Source organism: Neodiprion pinetum, chromosome 3 (assembly GCF_021155775.2).
Source record: "Neodiprion pinetum isolate iyNeoPine1 chromosome 3, iyNeoPine1.2, whole genome shotgun sequence".
NCBI classification, from domain to species: Eukaryota; Metazoa; Arthropoda; class Insecta; order Hymenoptera; family Diprionidae; genus Neodiprion; species Neodiprion pinetum.
The window spans coordinates 42,239,022-42,261,112 of record NC_060234.1 but is presented as its reverse complement, the minus strand read 5'-3'; the positions used below and the strand labels follow the sequence as shown (position 1 = coordinate 42,261,112).

General features: G+C 34.5%; 5 protein-coding genes across 21 annotated transcripts in view; 2 read left to right on the top strand and 3 right to left on the bottom strand.

Annotated features, from left to right (window-relative positions):
• Positions 1–4,202, top strand: part of Fak (protein tyrosine kinase 2 Fak) — a 37,990-nt gene extending 33,788 nt beyond the window's left edge. For all 8 annotated transcript variants that reach the window (XR_006882334.1, XM_046618666.2, XM_046618664.2 and 5 more), the window contains one exon: positions 104–4,202. The gene's annotated coding sequence lies outside the window, so the exon portion shown is untranslated. The remainder of the gene's footprint in view (positions 1–103) is intronic.
• LOC124215356 (sister chromatid cohesion protein DCC1) lies at positions 1,614–7,163 on the bottom strand. Its single transcript, XM_046618671.2, has 8 exons — positions 6,689–7,163; positions 6,428–6,604; positions 6,062–6,263; positions 5,774–5,966; positions 5,347–5,563; positions 5,071–5,180; positions 4,661–4,844; positions 1,614–4,434 (listed from the first exon to the last, which is right to left on the bottom strand). The coding sequence occupies exons 1-8, from the start codon at positions 6,706–6,708 to the stop codon at positions 4,329–4,331; spliced, it is 1,209 nt and encodes a 402-aa protein (XP_046474627.1). The 5' UTR covers positions 6,709–7,163; the 3' UTR covers positions 1,614–4,328.
• Positions 5,915–12,079, top strand: EloC (elongin C). 7 transcript variants are annotated; one of them, XM_046618679.2, is made up of 4 exons: positions 5,915–6,067; positions 7,726–7,788; positions 8,457–8,647; positions 8,745–12,079. In XM_046618679.2, exons 2-4 carry the CDS (start codon positions 7,756–7,758, stop codon positions 8,884–8,886), a joined length of 366 nt encoding a protein of 121 aa, XP_046474635.1. In that variant the 5' UTR covers positions 5,915–6,067; positions 7,726–7,755; the 3' UTR covers positions 8,887–12,079. The 7 variants fall into 7 exon arrangements, with proteins under 7 accessions (XP_046474635.1, XP_046474634.1, XP_068990859.1 ...); XM_046618678.2 differs by lacking the exon at positions 5,915–6,067 and adding an exon at positions 6,747–6,841; XM_069134758.1 differs by lacking the exon at positions 5,915–6,067 and adding an exon at positions 7,034–7,052.
• On the bottom strand, positions 9,575–11,921 carry Blos2 (biogenesis of lysosome-related organelles complex 1 subunit 2). The gene has a single exon (XM_046618672.2). The coding sequence runs from the start codon at positions 11,919–11,921 to the stop codon at positions 11,415–11,417; it is 507 nt and encodes a 168-aa protein (XP_046474628.1). The 3' UTR covers positions 9,575–11,414.
• Positions 12,080–15,627: 3,548 nt separating the features above from the next.
• Positions 15,628–22,091, bottom strand: part of LOC124215286 (RNA-binding protein fusilli) — a 39,940-nt gene continuing 33,476 nt past the window's right edge. For all 4 annotated transcript variants that reach the window (XM_069134693.1, XM_046618489.2, XM_046618488.2 and 1 more), the window contains 2 exons: positions 19,551–19,756; positions 15,628–19,407 (listed from right to left, as the gene is read on the bottom strand). In XM_069134693.1, the coding sequence (XP_068990794.1) occupies positions 19,261–19,407; positions 19,551–19,756 (353 nt within the window). In that variant the 3' untranslated portion in view covers positions 15,628–19,260. The remainder of the gene's footprint in view (positions 19,408–19,550; positions 19,757–22,091) is intronic.

Below are 22,091 nucleotides of genomic sequence, written 5' to 3'. Positions count from 1 at the left end.
CTATGTAGAAAAGATACTTAAAACATCGATATTTGTATATTTCTGTTGAATATACCAGTATTGTATACAAAAGAACTAATTGATATATTTGAATTTGTTGCAGGAAAGAGTGTGACAGACTTAGCTTGTATGCAGATAATCGCTAGGCAGTAACTACTAAGTTTATGTCCTTCGAGTAGCATTCTCACATATGATCAGTGTTCCTGCTTCTTAGCTCTTTTATACTTTTCAATACAAAACCTTTTTGTCTGTGCGTACTTATAGACAGGATTGTATTTATTAGTGTAGTTTTAGAAAGATTTTTTAGCAAATATGAATCTATAGCTACCTATATTAAATTGGCAACTCAAAAATTTTAGGATCATCGTGAACATTTACTGTAATAACATCACGTGCAGAGAATAACTAGATCATTTTTCATTGCACATATTTCCGTAAGCTGAGACATTTTTGTAATTTAGAAAAGAGAAATGTAGCTAAACTCACTATGTGTGCGAGCTTGTTTGCGATATCAAAGGAAGTAGAAATGGTAGTTCAGATATATCTGACAGAGTTGCGCAAATACCTGTACGTACAATTAGTGAAAATAGTAAAACTAACGCGACTTGATTGAACACGTAGAAGGAAAATTACATTTCAATGATTACCCACACCTTCATGGTTGTGTGTAATATACTCAGGATCAAAAGTTTACTGTTAATTGTTGCCAGATGAAGAATAGCTCGAGGTATTTAACAGTCGCACGTAAATAAAAGTGAAAACATACATGTTTGTAAAAAAAGCCCCCATCATCAGTTATGATACATGACTCAGTTTTATAGACATTATAATTTTACAAGATTGTTTTTAAAACAAATTTATCTATCAAACTAACAAAACAAAAATATCTATGCGTGACTAATAAAGTTTTGTAAGGTAGAATTGAATCCCGACTGCACAATTATGTGTACAATTTAATCAAAGAAGTCCATTCGCGGTAAGATCCTACAGATATCTGACTAGCATGTACTTGTTGTAATACATATGGAATCCAAATGAATATTCGGTGCGTTGACAGCTCCTAAGACAAATATTTCTACGAAACTTCTAATCGTATTTTCTCCCCCTGTCACAAAAATTTCTCACACTATTGGAAAATTGTCACACGTTTGGAGTAGAAACATGACGAGGATAAAGAATTTGATTTTCCATTAGCAGAAAAATGATACGACCGCAATGAAAATTTTAAGAAATCAAATTTTTGCGTTGATATGATCCTTCAAAACATTTTCGTAGGAAATTGTTTGGCTAACGTTAACTTGAGTTATTCGCTTACATCCATATTTTTGGTAACATTAGCAGAAAAATGAATGTCCAAATCACGAGTATGTAACTGACCAATAGCGGTAAACAAACGAAAAACAATTGCTAAATAAAAATTCAAGTGCCAACTGAAATATATTTATTGCGAAATATTGGGATTATTACTGATTGAATATTATTCATTGTCATGCCTTTATGACCACGATTAGTAGACCAGTATTTTATAATACGGAAAAAAAATGTCACAAAGTAAATTTGGTAGTGATCAATGCATTAATACGAATACTAGAAGGATTATTTTTGATTCGCAGTCGAAAACAAGGATAAGTATCTTGGTCTACAGTCCATGAATACGGAATTCAAGCGGCCTATGTAACACCACTATTATATCACTTTCGGGAGTGGAAATTAATCGTAACTACCAGAGTCGTCACATTTTTAAATATCATTCCGTGTAGGTATTGGCGGTATTGGCCAATAAATCCCATACGCTTATTTTTATGCTTCTCATGCAAAAGCTAGATATTGCGCTACTATAAGCGTCTAATATCAAAATATCGTAATACGCTAAGCTATTAGGGGCAATTAAATTTTCGAGTCATTGAATACTCCGCTTCGTGCAATGGATTTTGTACTAAGAGTGAGTTTGCTTTACTTGATTTGAAAAAGATAAGTGCGAAAAGTTACGTATTGAGCAGTAATCGAAGTACGTGTATTCTTGCATTTAGTCAATTATATTTTCTGACTTGAAGATGTATTCATACAAGATTCAATGCTAAGCAATGGATAATATTGAGACGTATGGTGATCCAGAATTAACATACTTCCCTTTACCAGTGGATTCTTTCTAAATATGTAGCAAAAATGACTAATAAACATATTTCGAGGGATTGAAAATTTTATAATACAAGCTATTTCCATTACCCAATTTTATAACAGAAATGAGCTGATCCCTTCACATGCATAGGTATGTAATAATGCATTAGAAATTTCATTATTATACTTTTACAAGGAACCCACTGGCATAGAAAGTTGCGATCTTTTAGGATCACCTATGTATGTGTCTGTAAGTAAACGCTAAAGATTGCAATTATTGTAGTATTTATGATTATTATGATTAAAAAAAGAATAAATGATAATTATAACACGTTTTTTGTAAAAATCGAAAGGTTTAAACAAATGTTACTATCGAAATTGATATAGTGAATTGTACGTAATTTAAAAATATTGTAAGAGTATCATGTCTGATAACTTATAAGAACTAGTTTTACTTATTATTTGTCAATACTGCATCGATATTCGAGAAGTCAGGTGATTAATTGCTACATTGTATATATAAAAAGAATAATTCAAGTCCGTCGAGAGGCATGGCAACTCAATGCAGTATTAATGAAAATAATGTAATAGTATATCTTTATTGAGTTGATTCAGAAACAAATAACCTGCAATTTTCCACCATGGTAACTCCTAACAAATTTGTTTAGGTTGAAAGAACAATTCCGTTAAAAGATGAGCGTTCTACGTTATATCGAAGATCGCGCTTAGTTGATTTTTCACTTTTATACATTTTTTTAAATTTATGAAGTATCAATGAAATTTTTTTTCTATTGCTTACATCAATCATAACATCAATTTATGTTAGAAAGAAGACCCACACTTATTATAATAAGTCTCTAGTTGATGTTTGTGAAATGTGTCTGATGACATCATTAAATCAATCTCATAAAAAAGTTATAATTTAATATGAACTCTTAATTTAAAAGGATAAGATTCCCAGTTGAAGTGCAACACGTTAGTAAAAGTGATACACGTTATCTTCAAGGATTCGAAAAAATATTTAAAAAAAAAGGTGCACAATCAAATGAGCATGATCTTCTTTTGACAGAATCTTTCTTTTAATCAAAACAAACTTTTTAGGAGTTGCCACGTTGGAAAATTATTTTTTTCTGAAATACCCTAATCTATGTATTCTTCATTTTTCATTTATAAAAAGACATTTTACTTCTTCATAATATAATAAAATATTGCAAAGTGACTTTATAATTCGTAAAAATGTAAATTTATTTAATTTTACGTTGAATAAGATGCTTAACAGTATAATTTAGTTTCTTATCATATTAATTGCATTCTCCTACTGTAGAAGTGGCTAAGGATATACTGAAATTTCAATAGACATTGATCTGGTCTTGACGACGATACCTGGCTGGTTTTATAGCAATGCAATATGTCACACCTCCACAACGGACGTTTGTACAACGTTGATTTACGTAAAACACCATAACTACTTAGCAAATATACATTTCTGATATTTATACCATCAACTCCCGAACTTATAGTGGGAGCGTAATAACTTGAAATGTACTAGTGCTCTGTTACAATAAACATCCAAGTGTTTTTTACACGCAAAAGTTCAGACTTCATCCCTGAACGAATTATGGTGTTTATCTATATTATTTTGTGGTTTCGACCATAAGCGAACAAGTGTCAGACCCTGCGACGATCGCAAATAGGCAACACACAGTCAGTAGAGGCAAAGTCCAACACCCTGAGCATACAGCACTTGGACTACAGAAGACGTAAAATAAAAGTAAATGAAACCAAAGTGATTAGTTGTAACGAATGCCAGATATCTGGATGAACAATAACTAATCAGCGTAGGTTGTTAAAGCTAATAATAAGACTACATGCTTTCTCTATCCAATTTTAGCAAAACTATACAAAGATAAACGGGGAAGCAGAAAAATTGCTAAAATACATATTCATGTAACCAGCAATTGAATGAAGTATTGGAATTGCATAAACTGTAATCTCATTTAAAAAAATATTTGTAAATTTGTGTAAATGTTTATTATGTATTATGAAATACATGCAAAATAAATTATGCATATGATTTGATCAAAGTTTTTTTTCACTTTTTTCTAGTTATGCCGCTGTGTGTGCATTTTTCTTCATCCCTGGGCAAATTTTGCTGGATTTTTGAACCATCCAACTTGACCAAGAGGCCTATTGCCAATCCCAGTAATAAATCACTTACAGTGCTTTGAACTGTAGTACTTGATACCATTCGACATTGAAGATCTAGCATATTTGGTCAACAAGCCATTAACGTTGGTTTTAGTTGTTGTTAGATCGCTGAAATAAGAAAATATGCTTATTTATTATTGAATACTATACTTAAAATTAAGCTGAAATATTATCCCATCAACATCAAGTTTTGAGTGTTTATGTTATGATGATTCTAAATACTTTCGTGAAAATATAAAATTTCAAAGATTAAAAATGAAAAGGTAAAATTCTAATTTTACATCCTATAATACAGAAGCATTTTATTATTTACATGCTATTCGCAGTTACTCACAAAATATAAGGGGTGATTTCTTCAATTGTCCACTTTTCCTTTGTTTTGAAGAGCTCCTCAAATCTTTGATTGATCCCATCAGGCAAGTCTGCTGCTGGATAAGAGATGATTTCTTTAACATTTTTCCGAGTATTGAAAACAATCAATGCTATACCACCCAGCCACGAGTCTTTGGGTTCCATACCTAAAATATTTTTCGAATCAATAGTAAATATATCTGTTTCACCAAGCAATGATGAACCGAGGTATGTTTCACAAAACAAGACATTCGTTATTATAATATTAACAAAATATAATGAAGCTTTACTCGTGATGCAGTACAATCATTCCCTACTGTGAAGAAAAGAATTCTATTACTTTACTAATAAAATACTTAAAATGATCCTCTACTGTAATGTTACAAAACGTACAGTCCGGAGTTCCTATTTTCCAAGCTTCCATAAACTCATCATATTTGTTGACAGGTGATGCTGCTAAGAGTACTTTGGCAAGGAATTTGCAGACCTTCTCTTCGTTGTACCTAGAACATCACACAATAACTGATTTATGAAGAGAAAGAAAAAAATTCAGTGAATATGGTGAAATTTTAGAACATTCCAGGAATAGTCAATTCCAACCCAAAGGGAGATTCTAGGTAACAAAACAATATTATCTGCATGTATTACTTTTACATATGGACTACGAACCTGAATAACGATTCCCCATTTTCTTTGGTTTTTCCACTAGGCTCGGCATAGGCATGAAATAAAACTTGGAATACAGAATCTGGGATAAGTTCCTCCAACAAAGAGAATGACATCTCCTTGTCTATTTCGTCCATTTCCCAAGAGTTTTCATCTATTAAATCAAGCATCAGTGACAATGCATGTGTCTCGTACTCAAACGTCAAAGATCGTAAGTAACCTTGAATAATAAATTACAATAAACCAATTACTCATTAAAGCAGTAGTTAGAGGTAGCGATATAAGCGATTTTTTGTTCCAAACTACCTTTTTCAGCATGAAATTTAAAAAATTGTTTTCCAATTAGGGCTGTCTATTTTTGTACAACAGTATTAACAGTATTGTATTATATTGACCCAAAAAGTTACATACAAGTTAATAATAACCTAACCATTAATGTTGACAATCAAGTAACTGGACAGTGCCTCTCTGAGTTCATCCTCACTGGCTTGTATCTCTTGAACAAGCTTTTCCCAATTGTACAGTGTTGTTTGGTCCACAAGGCTCTCACACTCTTTCCCATTGAATGCCGAGGATGCTAACACCTTGTGGAGCTTATTCAATCGTGGTCTGCACTGGGAAACCTGCATATACATATATCATTAGTGTCTCAAACAGACTGACCAAAGGGGAAGAAGTGTGAAAAACATATAGTGATAAGTAGCAACTGGTAATATACCTCAAAGTACGTATAAAAAACACCCTTGACTGTTGTTTCTTGCAAGATTCTACAAGTGCCTGCACTTGAACCTGTCTCTTTTGAAAATTTACAATCTGGGACAAGCAGCAAAGAATTCGAGGTTTCAGCTTCCTGTAAGTCATATGTTCTGTTTCTAGAACAAAGCACGACCGATTCTTCTTCAGAGCCTCGAAAAGTTAAGCTGAAATTTAACACTACTTAGAAGATAATTGATTTATGACACGACTAACGGTCTTTTTGGCAAATTGGACACACTGCGCTACCATTCGCACAGAATGTACTTTATTTTCTTCTGTCTAGTGAGTCGAATTTAAAATAACTTTGATACAACGTATAGTTACGCACCTGTCACCTTCTTTAACAGCTTGTAACAAATGAGAATCTAATTCAAGTAATTTAATGTGCGAAGTTTGATCACTTTCCGGTGAAAACTGCAGGACTTGGGTAATTTCGGTCAGTTCCGTTTCGTCGAGTTTTGACAGCGTTATCACCTTCTGTACGTCATCCGCTGTTCTTCTGTACCTGTTTATGTTAATATGCAAACAAAGTAGGCAGTGAATTAAATTTAATAATTTACTTCACTGATTTACCGGTTCTTTAACCTACTTCTCTTTGACATCTGCCATAGCGCGTATCCTGACATGCTCGTATGTATGATAACATGTGTACGGTAAACGCGGTGTTCTTCCCGCCAGTACCGTATCTGGAGTGGGGCAAGTAGGCCCCTGAACAGAGTCTGGATTCTACGAAATCGCAATGGTAAATTCTTCGAATTCATACCATATCAATGTTTTTGCGTCAAAAGAGAATGTTTTGGAGAGGTGTCGTTCAGAATTGTGTATAGTGTGTGGCTGTTGAGCCCCTTTTCGCGTTTTAGATACGTGGACTTCGATATTTGGAGATACATGCGACAACGTCGAAATCGACCAGGGCATCCACTTAACGGTTTTCCAATTCAAAATCAAAATATGTACACATTCAGAAGTAGAATACATTTTTTTTAGATCGTTTAATTTGGGCGTGCGACGAGAATAAATTACGAGTTTCGCCGTTTCTCGACTGATACTTTTGATCCGCTGTTCGCAACGACTTTGTACTATGTGCAATCGTTTTCTCTCGGAAAACTACGTAGATATACCGTCCAAATAAATTGTTTTCGGTGATTTTTACAATCAGCCAAAATTTTCCTTAATAAATCCAACGCAATTGGCCTGTTTTGATGCGATCTTACAGTGCTGCCATCAGCGGTTGGTGGAGAAATCGATAGTTAGAACCTGATTGGTCTGTATTGCGCTCTTGAAGAAATCAAAAGCGTGAAACGAATGAAACCAGCTGAATTTCAGTCATTTCAGTACAATAGCACACGGCCGTCCCTGTGACTGTGGGGTGATTGACTGTACTGACGTTTCGTTCGTTCATTTTCATTAGCGCGTAAGGTGTACAAAATATTGTAAGCTGGTATATTATTCGGGTAACAAATTATCAGGGAAAATTTCAAGTCTAGTCTCCTTAGTTATGTCCACAAGGCTCGTAACAGAGAAAATAGTTTAACTTTTGTTTGCTGCTGAAGACTATACAAGTTCCTAACCTCAGATTTATCGAAAACTGATGACTAATAAAACTATGTATTGTCTTTTCCGTAGTCTATCTGTGAACCACCAGCTTCGTGAGAAATGTCAGGAGAAATGAACATGTCCGCTGACAAGGTAAGTTATGCTGATAAAACATTCCACTTTTTTCCCTATTCCCATTAAAAAATTTTTTCATCACGAAAACTTTTGAAGTGAAACTGCCCGAAGGATTAATCACGTGCTTAGTGCAAACTCGACCTTGGTCCAGGCAAAACTAAATAAACACCTCCACTTACTAACCCCAAATATTTGTTCATATCAAGCTGAATGAATGTGTTGAAGAAGAGCACGAAAATGCAGACGAGGAAGAAGAAAAGTCTCATGACGATCCAAATGTGGTACCTATTATCGTACCTATTAGTAGAAATTGTTGAATCCGATAGGTATATACAAATACCATGGCTTTGATACTTGGCTATTGGCTTAAAAATTAGTAAGTTCAGAAGCATCGTTGAAGTTTCAACATATTGAGACGTCCTCTCAGGGAACATGTTTTTTGCTAAGTTGCGCATTCAGGAACATCGCCAAATTTTTTTTCTGTACATTTACCACTGGCAATAATTGATTCTAATCCACGCAATGTAACCTTTGACAGCATAAATTGTTGTTCTCATGAAACTGCGATACAGGCACATAATTATATAGCCATGCAGGCTTGATAACCAAGTAATTGATTTATCATTTAAACACTTATTAGAAAAATTTAGACTGCCAGTATTCAGTATATGTATGTTTGCTTGCAGGAATTGGGGCCAGTTTATGGCGGGTGTGAAGGACCCGATGCCATGTATGTGAAACTAATCAGCAGCGATGGCCATGAATTCATAGTGAAGCGGGAACATGCTCTAACCAGTGGAACCATCAAGGCAATGCTGAGTGGTCCTGGCCAATTTGCTGAAAATGAGGCGAACGAGGTCAACTTCCGTGAGATTCCGTGAGTTATAGTATATTTAAAGCCCAGAAATAATATCTGCAGTACCACAAAGCCTAAAATGACTTTCAACATCAAGATAGTTAATTATTCCTTTTAGGTCTCACGTTCTTCAAAAAGTCTGCATGTACTTTACATACAAGGTACGTTATACGAACAGCAGTACAGAAATACCAGAATTTCCAATAGCACCTGAGATTGCTTTAGAACTCCTTATGGCTGGCAATTTCCTTGATTGCTAAATAATACTACCAACTGAAACTCAATATGTCAGAGAAACATCCAGGGTCGTGATCGGATTACTCAGGGCTCATCGATGTAGATTTGAACTCTAGATACTTAACGAAATTTATCAGATTAATACTTAATAACGGAATATGGTGACACGGAGAAGAGTGCAGCACATCGAAGTAAACCTGGAAGAGATTAGTCTAAGACTTTGACTTCACATAAACCCTGTCAGTCTGAGGTGCTGGATGAATTGTCATTATGTCTAGGCGTAAGGTTTTACATCAAGTTATCACGTCTGAATTTGAATCATGCAGAGCTGGTTGAAATGCTAAAATTTATTTATTTCGTTGATATCTGATCCTCTGTATGTATACATGTGAGCCAATATTAATATTTCATACAAAACTATGTCTGTTGGAACATAGCCAACACAATTTACAAATTTATTTTAATGCTTTGTTCACAGTATCAAATTCATTTACAGATTTAAGAACAAATGCTTGTATGTAAAGATTATAAATTCGTTAAAAATAATAAAAACTTTTATAACCATTAAGACTGCTGCCGATTCATAGCTGAATATCTATTAGCTCACTAATACACCATGATCTAATTCAATAAAATGCTTTCACTAAGAATTAAATTATTCAATCTATTACTCTTACCCTGCCGAATACTGAATAATTTTTCAAGTCTGCCAATTCATATCTTTGCAGTACAGACAAAAGTTGAATCTGTTTACATAATTTACTTAACAGTTCAGATTTTATCATTTATTGCTTAGTGTTCATCGATCTATGTAAATACCTATATTTGCTCCTAATACGAGGAAAATTAATTGAACAACCCAATTTTATTAAATTTTTTATGAAGCGCTATTAGACCATGCCAATGAGAGAATTAGAAAAAATTTATATGAATAAGTGTGAGCATGGATATATTGATGATAGAAAAATTTTCAGAGTCCAAAATAAAATGAAAATGAAAATAAAAATGATCTTGAAATGCTCATTTTTTCCTTTAAGAATCAATCCAATAAGTATATTCAAATAAGCCAATTCCTCGGTCTAAGTTGGATAATTCCTTAGAATACGCCTGTGGCAAAAGGTATCTAAGTGCTCAAATATCCATTGCATTGCTATTTATGTATTCTTGCAAGTTTGTCAAGCTGAATAATACCCAATCCGCTCATAATAAAGTTGAAGTGACATATCTGTGCTACTACACATAGAAGTGTATAGGGGTATAATAATGTGATTAAATTAGGAATTGTCCACACGTGTATCAACTTTTTCGAAATTCTATACAAACAATAGGGTGAACAGATGATGACCCTTGTTGAAAGAAAATTTAGACAAACAATTGACTTTGATACCATCAAGCTTCGTTTGCAACTGCCCGGTCCCAACGAAACTTTTATTTATGCACAGTACAATGTGATATCACGTATGAGCATGTTATTCAATCAATTCAAATACACAAGTAATTTACAGTAAGTGATGGTGTACAATAATACATTTGAATCAAATTTAATAACAAATTGCCATCAATTTTCTGTATAGCAGTGTGTGTCGAATCCCATCATATTAAATGTCAAATTACTTACAAGTTATTTTATATATAGCCATAAGCTTCATCTTAACTGTCCCACCTACATCTTGAGAAGAATTTATTATGTCCGATGAATAAATGTGATTTTTCTATATAACAGATAAAGTTCTCGTTTATTCAAATTATACCTAATGCAATTATATATGCTAAAGATAAAATATTTCATGAAATGCATTTGTAATGAGAATAAATTTTGCAATATTTAGTTAATGAGACCATTCTAGAGAACTTAAAAGTCACTTCATGCCGTATGTTGACTGTTCTAGGAGAACTCCCACAGTGCCAGTGAAAGGTCTCGTTCACTGAATATTGTTACTGATAGTCTTACAATACTTGAATGTATAGCTAAAATTACGAACAACAAAAACATTGTATTTGCAAATTGTTTTTAAAACATTCTGTTCCGTATGATATTGCACATGAAATTTGAAACACATGATACTAGATTATGGTATCAAAAAAGCGTTCCCAAATAGAGCTGAGTATACTATGGACCACCAGAACCTATGTTATTAATATTATTTCCTCGAATTCTTTTAAATTGCTAGAAATACGTAATTCCAAAGATCATCTTTGTATGTCAAACATTTGGAACAAGAAATAGTACTCTCTTTATCATACAAAGCTGTAGAAAACTTTTTGGAATCAAGCTGGACACGTTGACTGATCGTGTTTAACTGACTATGAATGTTAATATGTGTGTGAAAATGTGTTTCCATAGATAGATATTACAAATGGCATTGCGCCATATTCATCAATTGCTTTGAACTAACAGTACCTACGTATAACGAACATATCAATAGAAATATACAGGTTCCAAAATCCTACAGGAGAAGTAAGAATGAATCTTTTCTTTAATCTAATTTTAACAGATTTGGATTACGTCAGATTGTCATTGAACATCTGAACAATGTAAGATTGAGCACCCTCATTTAATCTTGCCGTCCTTTTCAATTTCCTTGTATTTTGCTTCTAATCGCTTGGAATAAGCTGCAAGCTTATAAGCTGCTTGCTCTAATTTTGTAACGCTGTCCTCAATCTCATTAATATTATCAAGCACTGGCTGTAGTTTCTTGTATTTTGAGTTGAGTGCTACCATGACGTGGGAAACGTTTGAAGCTATTGTTTTCAATTCGGCATACTTTCCGATTGCTTCGTTGTTCAAACGCTCAAGTAGGCGATACTCAGCATGAGTCGCGGTCAGTTCTTCTTGAAGGTATTCACCTGTCTTTTGAAACATGGTATTAGCCAAACGACTCAGGTTAGGATCATGAGGATCCAAGGCCTCAAAACTGCTCGTACTTGTCGATAAAGTTGTACCACGTTTTGGTGATTCGCATCTTGGATTTTCATCAAAGTCTACCACATTTCCAATATCTATCAAATCTTGCGGCATAGCTGCATCGTCTCTTGCCTGACTTTCGATTGATGTCATAGTGTTATTTCGATACAGTCAATCCACTATACAGTTAACACAGACCTGATAAGTTCACGTCCTTCGCTGCACGAGTCACCTTGTCATATTTCTATACATTCGGACTTTGATGGAATATTTACTAATATTCAATTCTGCCCAGCGACGTTAAATTCAAACGGCCCGAAAAAAATTTCACTCTGCACACGAATCACTGAGGATTGTGAAACACGAACAAGTGATCAAAATCAGATGAATTTGCGCACGCGCATTGGCCGATACAAAACACTGCAACCTGTCGAGCCAAGTTCACAAGCAGTGGTTGACTAAAGAATATAAAGACAGTTGCCCTAGTGTTGGCTCTAAAAAATGGGCTTTGGTGTGACAGCCGAAAATCGTCGTGCGCTTGCGCCCCCTGAGATGTTTCAACGGTAGAGTTGAGAACTTATGGCAGAACATCAGAGAGTTAACGATTCCGACATGATGCTGGCTGCATTCACTTTTCGAGTAACACAGTCTTCTCAATGGCAAGCCCAAGCCAGTACTTAGCCTGTGTGTACTTATCGACTTGTCGGCGATGCAAGAAATTGATAATGAGAATAAGTTTCTTCGAAAATTCGTAGCAAAGCAGTGATTTAATCAAAGTATAGCTACCCGAGAGAAGAATGTATACATAGATCATAAATAATAATAGATCAGATGTAATAATGATGCAGAGAGCAAAAAGTACATGTGTATATGCGGTCCATGTACGATATTAATATATATGATCCATTTACGATTAATACGTGATGCATACTATAAATTTTATAATTTTCAAGGAGCCAAACTAGATTATCTACAATAATCGGCTATAATATGAAAATTGAAGAATTATTCATTTCGAAATGGGATTCTATTCGACACGCCCTTGATGTATTCCGTAACATTAATATTCATAATTATTCCAACAACTTTTTATTTGCTCTTTCGATCTTGAATTTTCGTAGGCATAGAATTGAAACGCTGTTTTAGCCAGTCGCAAGCACGGTCTTACATACAGGTCTGGCAACGAAGGTGGTGGGGGTGGTTCATTTCACGGCCGGTTATTTATCTCACTTTGTGGCCGCCAAGTCGGTGTTGTGATCGAGGGATGGATAATCAACGCGTGCGCAATGCAGCGCCACCCTAATAATAATATTATTATTGGAACGAAGTTCCTTATTGTTATTACAAGTAATGAATTGTTATAAATGAAAGTAGTTAATATAAATATTAGTGTGATATAATTATGATGAATGATATATGTATGGAGACTAGAGGCAAATAGTATCATCTCCGTTTCCTATTTTCAGCCGTCATTATTGAAATTTATGGTTTACTTATCAAGTTATGGAATACTTGTATCGCTTGCGTTTGAATTAATTCAGGCGCTGACCTAACCGAATAAACCACCAAGCTTGATTAAACCCCAAGCGGGGCTATGACTTAAATATTAGAAGAAAATGTAAACAAAATATCTATATCAATCTCGTTCATTTTAAGGAAAAAAAAAATATAAATTTCATGTATATGTACGAATAATAAATCTACGAAGGTAATAAATGAAATAAACGTATGTTGTCTAAAGAAACGGTGTTGTTTTTATTGGTTAACCAATTTCAATAATTTTTTAAACCGCGGTACGGCACATGGTTTAACCATCTTTTTTTTTAAAACGCAACTGCGTTTCACGCGTATGTAAGACCGTGAGTATGATGCACGCGCTGATTTTAGGTTATATGCTTCATTTCAAATATAATTTCGGTGGCACATTTTCATCCCTACCCCACGTACATCTCTAGATAGCAGCGCATGGCTATTTCAAACACTAAAAACCACGGACAACAAGAGAACCACACCGCTCTGTAGAAAATTGGCTTCGTTGCCAGACCTGTATGTATCACATGAGACCAAAAGTTTTTTGCCCAAAAAAAAAGTAAGGCTAACCCCTTTGTGTTTTTGACGAAAATTTTCGCGATTTTGAAAAGTGCTGGAATCAATTCTTTGGCGCACTATCTCGACGTAATTTTGCGAGAGAAATGGATTGGGCGCAATTCCAATACGCTGCGATCAACGCATCAAAAGTTACAGCCAATAAACGAGATCCTGTGTTTTCGACATTTTTCAGCGGGTGCTTTTTTTCTCGCCGTTTCTCTCCTGTTGGTCCTACGCTCTTTTCGCTGCGTTTTCTGAGTTCCTGAGGGTCCAATTAGTCGGATAAGGGTCATTCAAATCGAATCTGAGACCAAAAGTTTTGTGCCCGAAAAAAAAGTAAGGCTAACCCCTTTGTGTTTTTGGCGAAAATTTTCGCGATTTTGAAAAGTGCTGGAATCAATTCTTTGGCGCACTATATCGACGTAATTTAGCGAGAGAAATGGATTGGGCGCAATTCCAATACGCTGCGATCAACGCATCAAAAGTTACAGCCAATAAACGAGATCCTGTGTTTTCGACATTTTTCAGCAGGTGCTTTTTTTCTCGCCGTTTCTCTCCTGTTGGTCCTACGCTCTTTTCGCTGCGTTTTCTGAGTTCCTGAGGGTCCAATTAGTCGGATAAGGGTCATTCAAATCGAATCTGAGACCAAAAGTTTTGTGCCCGAAAAAAAAGTAAGGCTAACCCCTTTGTGTTTTTGGCGAAAATTTTCGCGATTTTGAAAAGTGCTGGAATCAATTCTTTGGCGCACTATATCGACGTAATTTAGCGAGAGAAATGGATTGGGCGCAATTCCAATACGCTGCGATCAACGCATCAAAAGTTACAGCCAATAAACGAGATCCTGTGTTTTCGACATTTTTCAGCAGGTGCTTTTTTGCTCGCCGTTTCTCTCCTGTTGGTTCTACGCTCTTTTCGCTGCGTTTTCTGAGTTCCTGAGGGTCCAGTTAGTCGGATAAGGGTCATTCAAATCGAATCTGATTGTCAGAGAGAAACCTATGTATGACCGTGGCTGCTACGAATGTCGGTGTGAACCCGTTATGTAGAGTCGATAGAGCAGAACCCTCCTACGCTCTGAACGCTTACGATCACGGTCTGTAGTTGACGCCATCGAATCGAACGATTTGAAAAGCTTAAAGTTAGTAGTGATAGATAGTAATTTCAATCATGCGACTCACACATGGTGAATAAATTTGATATTTCTGAGGCGAGAAACAAAATAAATATTACGTTCGAAGAGCGCTGAATTAATTGTATTATCAAATTATTTTCCATTCGGTATCGACGGATAAATTTAATATTTGACAATCTTCGCGATGATTCGTAGTATCGAATAATGATATTCATGTAGAACCACTTGCTGTATTCTGAAATGCCACTGGTTCACTGACTCCAAATATTACTACTTAGCGCGATAAGAAAAAAAAAAAAAAATCGTTGCAGTTACTAGTATCCAACGAAACTACATTTTAATAATTTGGAATTATAATCCGGTTCAAATCACGACAAATGAAAACTAAAACGGCAGATTTTGTTAGTTTAAATGCTTTTCTGTGTCATTTGACCGATTATATTACCGTGAGAATTCCACCACACACCGCATTACATTCATAAACTGGACTAACCGCAACAAATATACCAACGACACGAGCGGGACACGACGATTTCACAATTAAATTGGAAATTAAGATGTCAGGATGGCAGTTTTTTAAGCGGGTGCCCTGGGAAAAAGGGCTTGATACCCGCATTCTATTCGCAGTTCGGAACAAAAACATTAATAAAATTTTTCATCTTATTTTTCGGGTAATAAGAAATAGAGAACATTTGAAATTGAATGCAATATTTGAAATTAGTGACATAACTAATATAAGTAGGCACCATATTCAATGTTACATTCGAAAAAATTAATTGGCTATTGGCAATTTTCTGTTGAATGCTAGACTAATTATACCAATATATATTTTCTCACGCTTAACATTGAACATGGTGCTTACTATCTTATGCGACTGATTTCAAATATTTCTTTCAATTTTAAATATGGTCTTTCATTATTTTGTACAAGTATAATATGTTAAAAATATTTCCTAAGGCATTCAATAAAAGTAATGATAAAATACCAAGACATGCAGTAATACCTCTATACGACCTAATTTCAGCTGTCACTTTGTGTAGTTTTTATTTGAGATGCGTTTTACAATTACGATACTAGCTCTAATTAATTATGTAGTTTCAACCACATATAACAATTAATATTTAGAACACTAGGCATTTTAGACTTCCATGTCACGGATGTGTTTTTTTTTTTTTCTCAGTGTATGCTAATAGTAATATACTAATTGTGAATCACACGATGTTTCTTTTTTCTATTGGATCCACTCTTAGCTTCCCAAGTTCCAACAATCAGCATCAACGCTTTCGTGTTGTACAATGAGTTTTTATCGATAATTAACAACTGGCAATGTACGCAGCATAATCTTTTTTTGGTGAGACAACCAATTCTGGAAATACTTGAATTCCATTCCGATGGATTTTTCACGCAAAAGAATTTCTATGTTCAGGAAATTTTCTCGTAAGAGAAGAGTAGCATGATAATTCAAATATTGACCAATTAACAATTCATTTTTAATTCGAAATAGTTGCCGAGTGAGTGTAATTTGCATTTCTTGTACATGCAAAAATGCATAGAATGCACACAATTCTTATACAACACTCGAGGCAAAACTCTGCTAATGTTGATAATCACCCAATTTTGTCAATATATTAATAATTTGTATTGCTGTTATTGCAATGTGCTGCTTTGCCCACAAAATCAATCATTATAAAATTTGACTATAATTTAAGTAATTATACATCTAATAAAATCTATGTATGCGATATATTAATTTTTGTAAATTACTTAATTCACATCTTAGTAACAGATTAACACTAGTGTAAAACAGTTTTCGCAGCTACTAGCTGTAAATATAAATAAAAAAATTTCCACGACTTAGAATTATATTGCTTGGCTAGACAGTTTTGGGAAAGCGGCACACACTGATCAATTGCTACAGCTGTCCAGATGTGCGCAAATGATACGAATATCGTATGCTCAATACAGCTGCAAAAACTGTCATTTCAATTGGCTAACTACATTTGCTACAAAATATATTAATATAACATATAAATATACGGGTATATTTTTGGAGGGTGCGTGACATCCAAAGTTCAAGACTAAGATAAATCTTAAAATTGTCCACCTCCGTTTGATAACAAGTCGAATAAAAAGCAGGAGACAACGGAAATGCAAAAATATATGTATCAAGATGCGTGGCTCAAGCTTTTGATTAGTTATCGACCCAAATTCGATTAGAATTACAACAAGGGTGAAACGACACAGAGCAGGCATCATTTTTGGGAACGATTTAGATACTCTACGAAAAAAACAAATACCTGAATATTACTTACATCTATCATAGACATGCATCCAGGTATTTTCGTGGTTTTTGTAACAACAATAAGAAATTCAGTTTCTTCTAAGCGAGAAAAAGTAAATTGGTATTGAATATTGAAAAATGAAACAAAAGCTTATTCGGAACGCCTGTCCGTTTGAAAGTTTTGCCGTTCGCTGGGCCGATAAGAAACCTTGTACAAATTACACCGTCAATTGTAACTTTATGCACTTTTCGTGGTCCTTAGCGGTATTGCAACGTACCGGCCTATTTGTATTGCACAAAATATAACCCACGCACAGGATTTTTATTGCACCTGTCGGGCTTAATTATATTTGAAAATAGAAGAAGAGGAACAAGGCGAAACAATATCTTGCTAATCTATTATCTAGTATATAAAGAGGATGATTGTTTACTTAGAATTAATTTAATCAACAAACTTAAGAAATAAATGATATAATAATATAAACTATTTGGATCACGTGGTCTCAAAAACGGTTAAATTGATAAAGTCGAAGAAAATACGTTGAGGATAATTAAAAAATTTGGAATCTTCTCAACTGCACTGTCGCATAGGTTTTTGAAAGGGTAAGTATGCCGTTGAAAATGAAATTCCATTTTCATTGGGCTGTCGAATAAAGAAAAAATTGAGAGATGGCATATAACGCGATAATCGGGATAAACACCCAAATAATGTTCGCATTGTACAGATTTTAACGGAATCCTAAAGAAAATTTCATTTCGTACTAGTGTAAAAATTAATAAATTTAATGAGAAATATGTTCAACTCGCGCGATCAGAGACTTAATGGGTTACCGCCTGTCACAGCCAATGTATTATTTATTTCGATACAGCTATAGGCAACCTTCAACTGATTCCAAATAAATGGCATAGGTGCTGCATCAAACGAATCGAATTAATATAAAGCTTGGGTAAAAATAAGAATATTCTCTTTAAAATCCGCTCAAGACAGTATTTTAAGACACTACTGCCTGCTGCATATATATATATATATATATATATATAGAAAATAAAATAATTCGTTGCATGCTACTCTGTGGTTTCATTAGCTAACAGTATAGTAATTATACGTAGTAGTAATAGTCAATAGTAAATAAGAGCGGTATTTTAGGATACATAAAAATGCAATCAATAACTTAATATAATAAGTTAACAATGGAAATCATTATACTAAAAAAGATTGTTGGAAGACTTTTGTGATATTTGCTGTTTCCTTGATTATACTTTGCATTGTTCTATACTCTCTTGGTACACAATTATATATTATGCATTTATCAACTTGTCTATCAAATAATACAAATTTCTGTTAAATGTTCAACCAGTGACATAGATAAAAATTCTTCAAGCACATAACATGTCGTACCATCGAGGAGCACAATCTGAAATATTGATAAGAGTAACGAATATATTAGATTCTTTATATTTACCTATAAGTTAAGCTATCTGATTATTCATTAAAATATTTTCATTGCGCTATTAACAATAGTAAAAGTATTAAAACTAACTTTTTATGTTTAAAATCTATTAGGTTGATAATCTGTGGCCTTCTTATCTAGTACTCCGACATTGCAGAAATAATTCTGTCGGCATGTTCAAACAAGATGCTAATTTTTTCTCTACACTTTGTCCCATATACTTCAGTAATGATTTGTACAGGGAAAGCGAAAGGTAAAAGGCTGGCATGCCTTCCGCATATTAATATTTTTTGGAATATTTCAACCTTTATCGTGAGTGTAACGCACAGACGACTGTACGAATATATTTGATATGTATAAAATTTAATATAATTTTGTAAGATTAAGGCTGTATCGACCTTTTCGTCTGATTATTCGATAGAACTACGGGAGGGACCACAAACGATTATTATCATAATATCACTTGTATGATACATCAGTAGTTTATGCTGGGCGAGGCAAGGTGTTGACTTGATTATTTCTTTGATCGAACAAGTAGCCCGATCAAACCATGAATAATTCGATGTATTGACTACGCGGAGCATGTAATGGTGGTAGCGGAATACGCTTGTCTATTTCAGGTCTTGGTATATGAGCATCCTGTATCCTAGGCTCTGGTGGGCCCAGGTGAAGGCATTCTGGGGAGGTCAACTGCAATAAGATACGATTTCGAGTTTTAGTTCAAACATAAACTTCACCTCGCTATCAATAGTGTTACAAACATAAAGCAATACACTTTCATTGACTTCAATTTTAAAGAATATTTGTTATGAGATATAATAAGAGATACTCACCAGAGTAGCTTGCTGAGGAATCGGTGCTATGCCGCCAACGTTAGCTGGGTTATAGTAATTGGTTGGACTGACTGGTGGTGACGGGTATGGCCAATAGAATATAGGTGGATATGCGGGTGCAAATTGCGGTGGCCCCCGAGGTAACATTGCCGCTTGCGCAGGATATATCGCACCTGGTCCAAACGGAGGCGGCATCATTGTACCTCCTGAGGAAGAAATAGTAATGTTTCATTTAGTCACAATTTGAGAAGTTTGATCAAATAATGTAAAAGTTATGAAAATGTGAAATAATTTCATGGAATCTGATTAACGTGTCTAGCTTCCAACTCTAAAGAAGTGTACTGCGTCCAGGGTAATTGTTACAAAATGGTAGTGTATAATTGCTCGCTGATATTTTAGAAATAATTTAATTTGACTGGAAATGTTATTGACGTTTACAATTTTAAAGACGACAGTTGATACCACAGACAAATATATGTGGCAGGAAGAAAATAAGTGTATAGCTTTTGCAAAAAAAAAGACTTTGTTCAATTTGGAGGAGTAATTAACTGTATTTCAAAGCCACAACTTGAGTTTGAAAGTAGTCGTAATTATTAAAGTTATACATACAGATATATCTACTAGTAAAAGCTTTTTCCATCATTTTAATAACAAAGCTTATTGCTATATTATTTTTTACAAAGATCATTCTATGTGACAATATAAAAGTAGGCAGATTTGTAGCAATGTATAATAAATTCGTTATAGAAAGCTACCAAACGAGTAACATTAGCCAATTAACCAACGAACCCATGATTCTATTTACAAATAAAGTCTATGGGCTATTATACCCATACAGTTAAGTGTATAGCCTTAACGTGGTTTTGTGCAGTGATAATTTTAGAATCGTGATTCGTATTAGTGCAATGGTAATGACAGTGCTCTGAAGAGGCGCGAAGAATTAAGTTCCTAATAAATGAATTTAATTATCCGACACTTGTCAACTGTGATTTGAATCATCGAGTAATGAAGTGATAAATATTCTGGAAAGAATCATCAATGTCATAAATTCTGAATGCACATAGAATTTCCATGACGTTCGGTGGGATGCAGTCAAATAATAAAAAAAAATAGCAGCAAGTCTCTTTAAAGTGTTGAGAAATTGAACAAAATAAAAATACCTTGAATGTAAAAATACAGGGCATCTTTTATTATTATCAACTGTAAACCACCGACAGCTGATTCGGGATGATATAATGATTGGAATAATTGGCCTACCTGAAGCACAGAAGTTAGTATACGTACTGTAGTCCCGCTACCATACCGCCATCGACACTGCACCACGCAACATACGTTAACGTTGCACTGACCATTGTAAAATTCTGCCCCTATCCCACCCTCTGCCCTCCCTCTGCCAACCAATCCCCACACTTTCTATGTCCAATTGTCCACAGACCACAATAAGCTGTTTTAATTATTTATTCCATCCCCGTAATGTTTTCTTACCACACCAATAATCTTCGCCGTTCAGATAGTCTGCTCCTTTACCACTGCTAACCACACTAACATCCGATTACTTGAAAAAAGAGAGATTTTGTAAAACTGACATTATATTTCCCCGCATTATGTGCCTGTAGAACACGTTGAGTTGAAACAAACAAATATACAATAATACATTGTTTATACAGATTACAATACATACAAGTTAATGCTGTTATTTTGTGAAATATACAAAAGAAAACGCGTCTGTATTCCCAAATGTGACATTCAATATCATTTTGGGAATAATATATCGCAGGTCAAGCGGACAGAGTAATATAGCAGGGATATAGTAGCGAACACCGGAGTTGGACTCGGCAAGATAGCGAGATAATTATGGTCCATCCACCAGGCAGAGCCCCGGACACACCATAAAATACCATAGGACCATCAACATTGTTGCTAGGAATCACTAATATTTTTAAATATATTTTCGTGACTCGGATACCTTGGCTGCACATGCCTCCAACCAACAATATTCAGAAACCAACGCTCCGCTACAATAGGAGCTAGCAACAAGATTCAGAACTACGTTAATTAATAATATTGCCAATGTTGCTCCTTGCTTTTGAACAGAGTAAAATGTATACTAAATGAAAATGATCATCGTTGTGACAAAGTGATTTTAATGATACTTTGTTAAAATGTTCAACAGTGATCTATTATAGCCAACCCACAATTGCAAATAATTTTTGCATCTGCCTAACCAAATCGTTTAAGGGTAACTGACGGCCTGATTAAAAACTATAATATATCCTAGCGTAGAGATTTACCATGTAGACACAATTACACTCTGAATTGTCCAGAACGAATAGATCAAATAAAATTTTCTGTCATAGTGATAATGAAATCAAAGAACATCAGTTGAACGAAGTCTGGTCGTTGGTTTCTGAAATATTTCAATAATTAGGTAGTAATTATTCTCACCAAATATGGTGTGATTACAGTCCTATAAGAAAGTGACACCTTCACTAGATGCGCAAGTTATATAGTTCACAATTTTTTATACATTCAGTGGACACC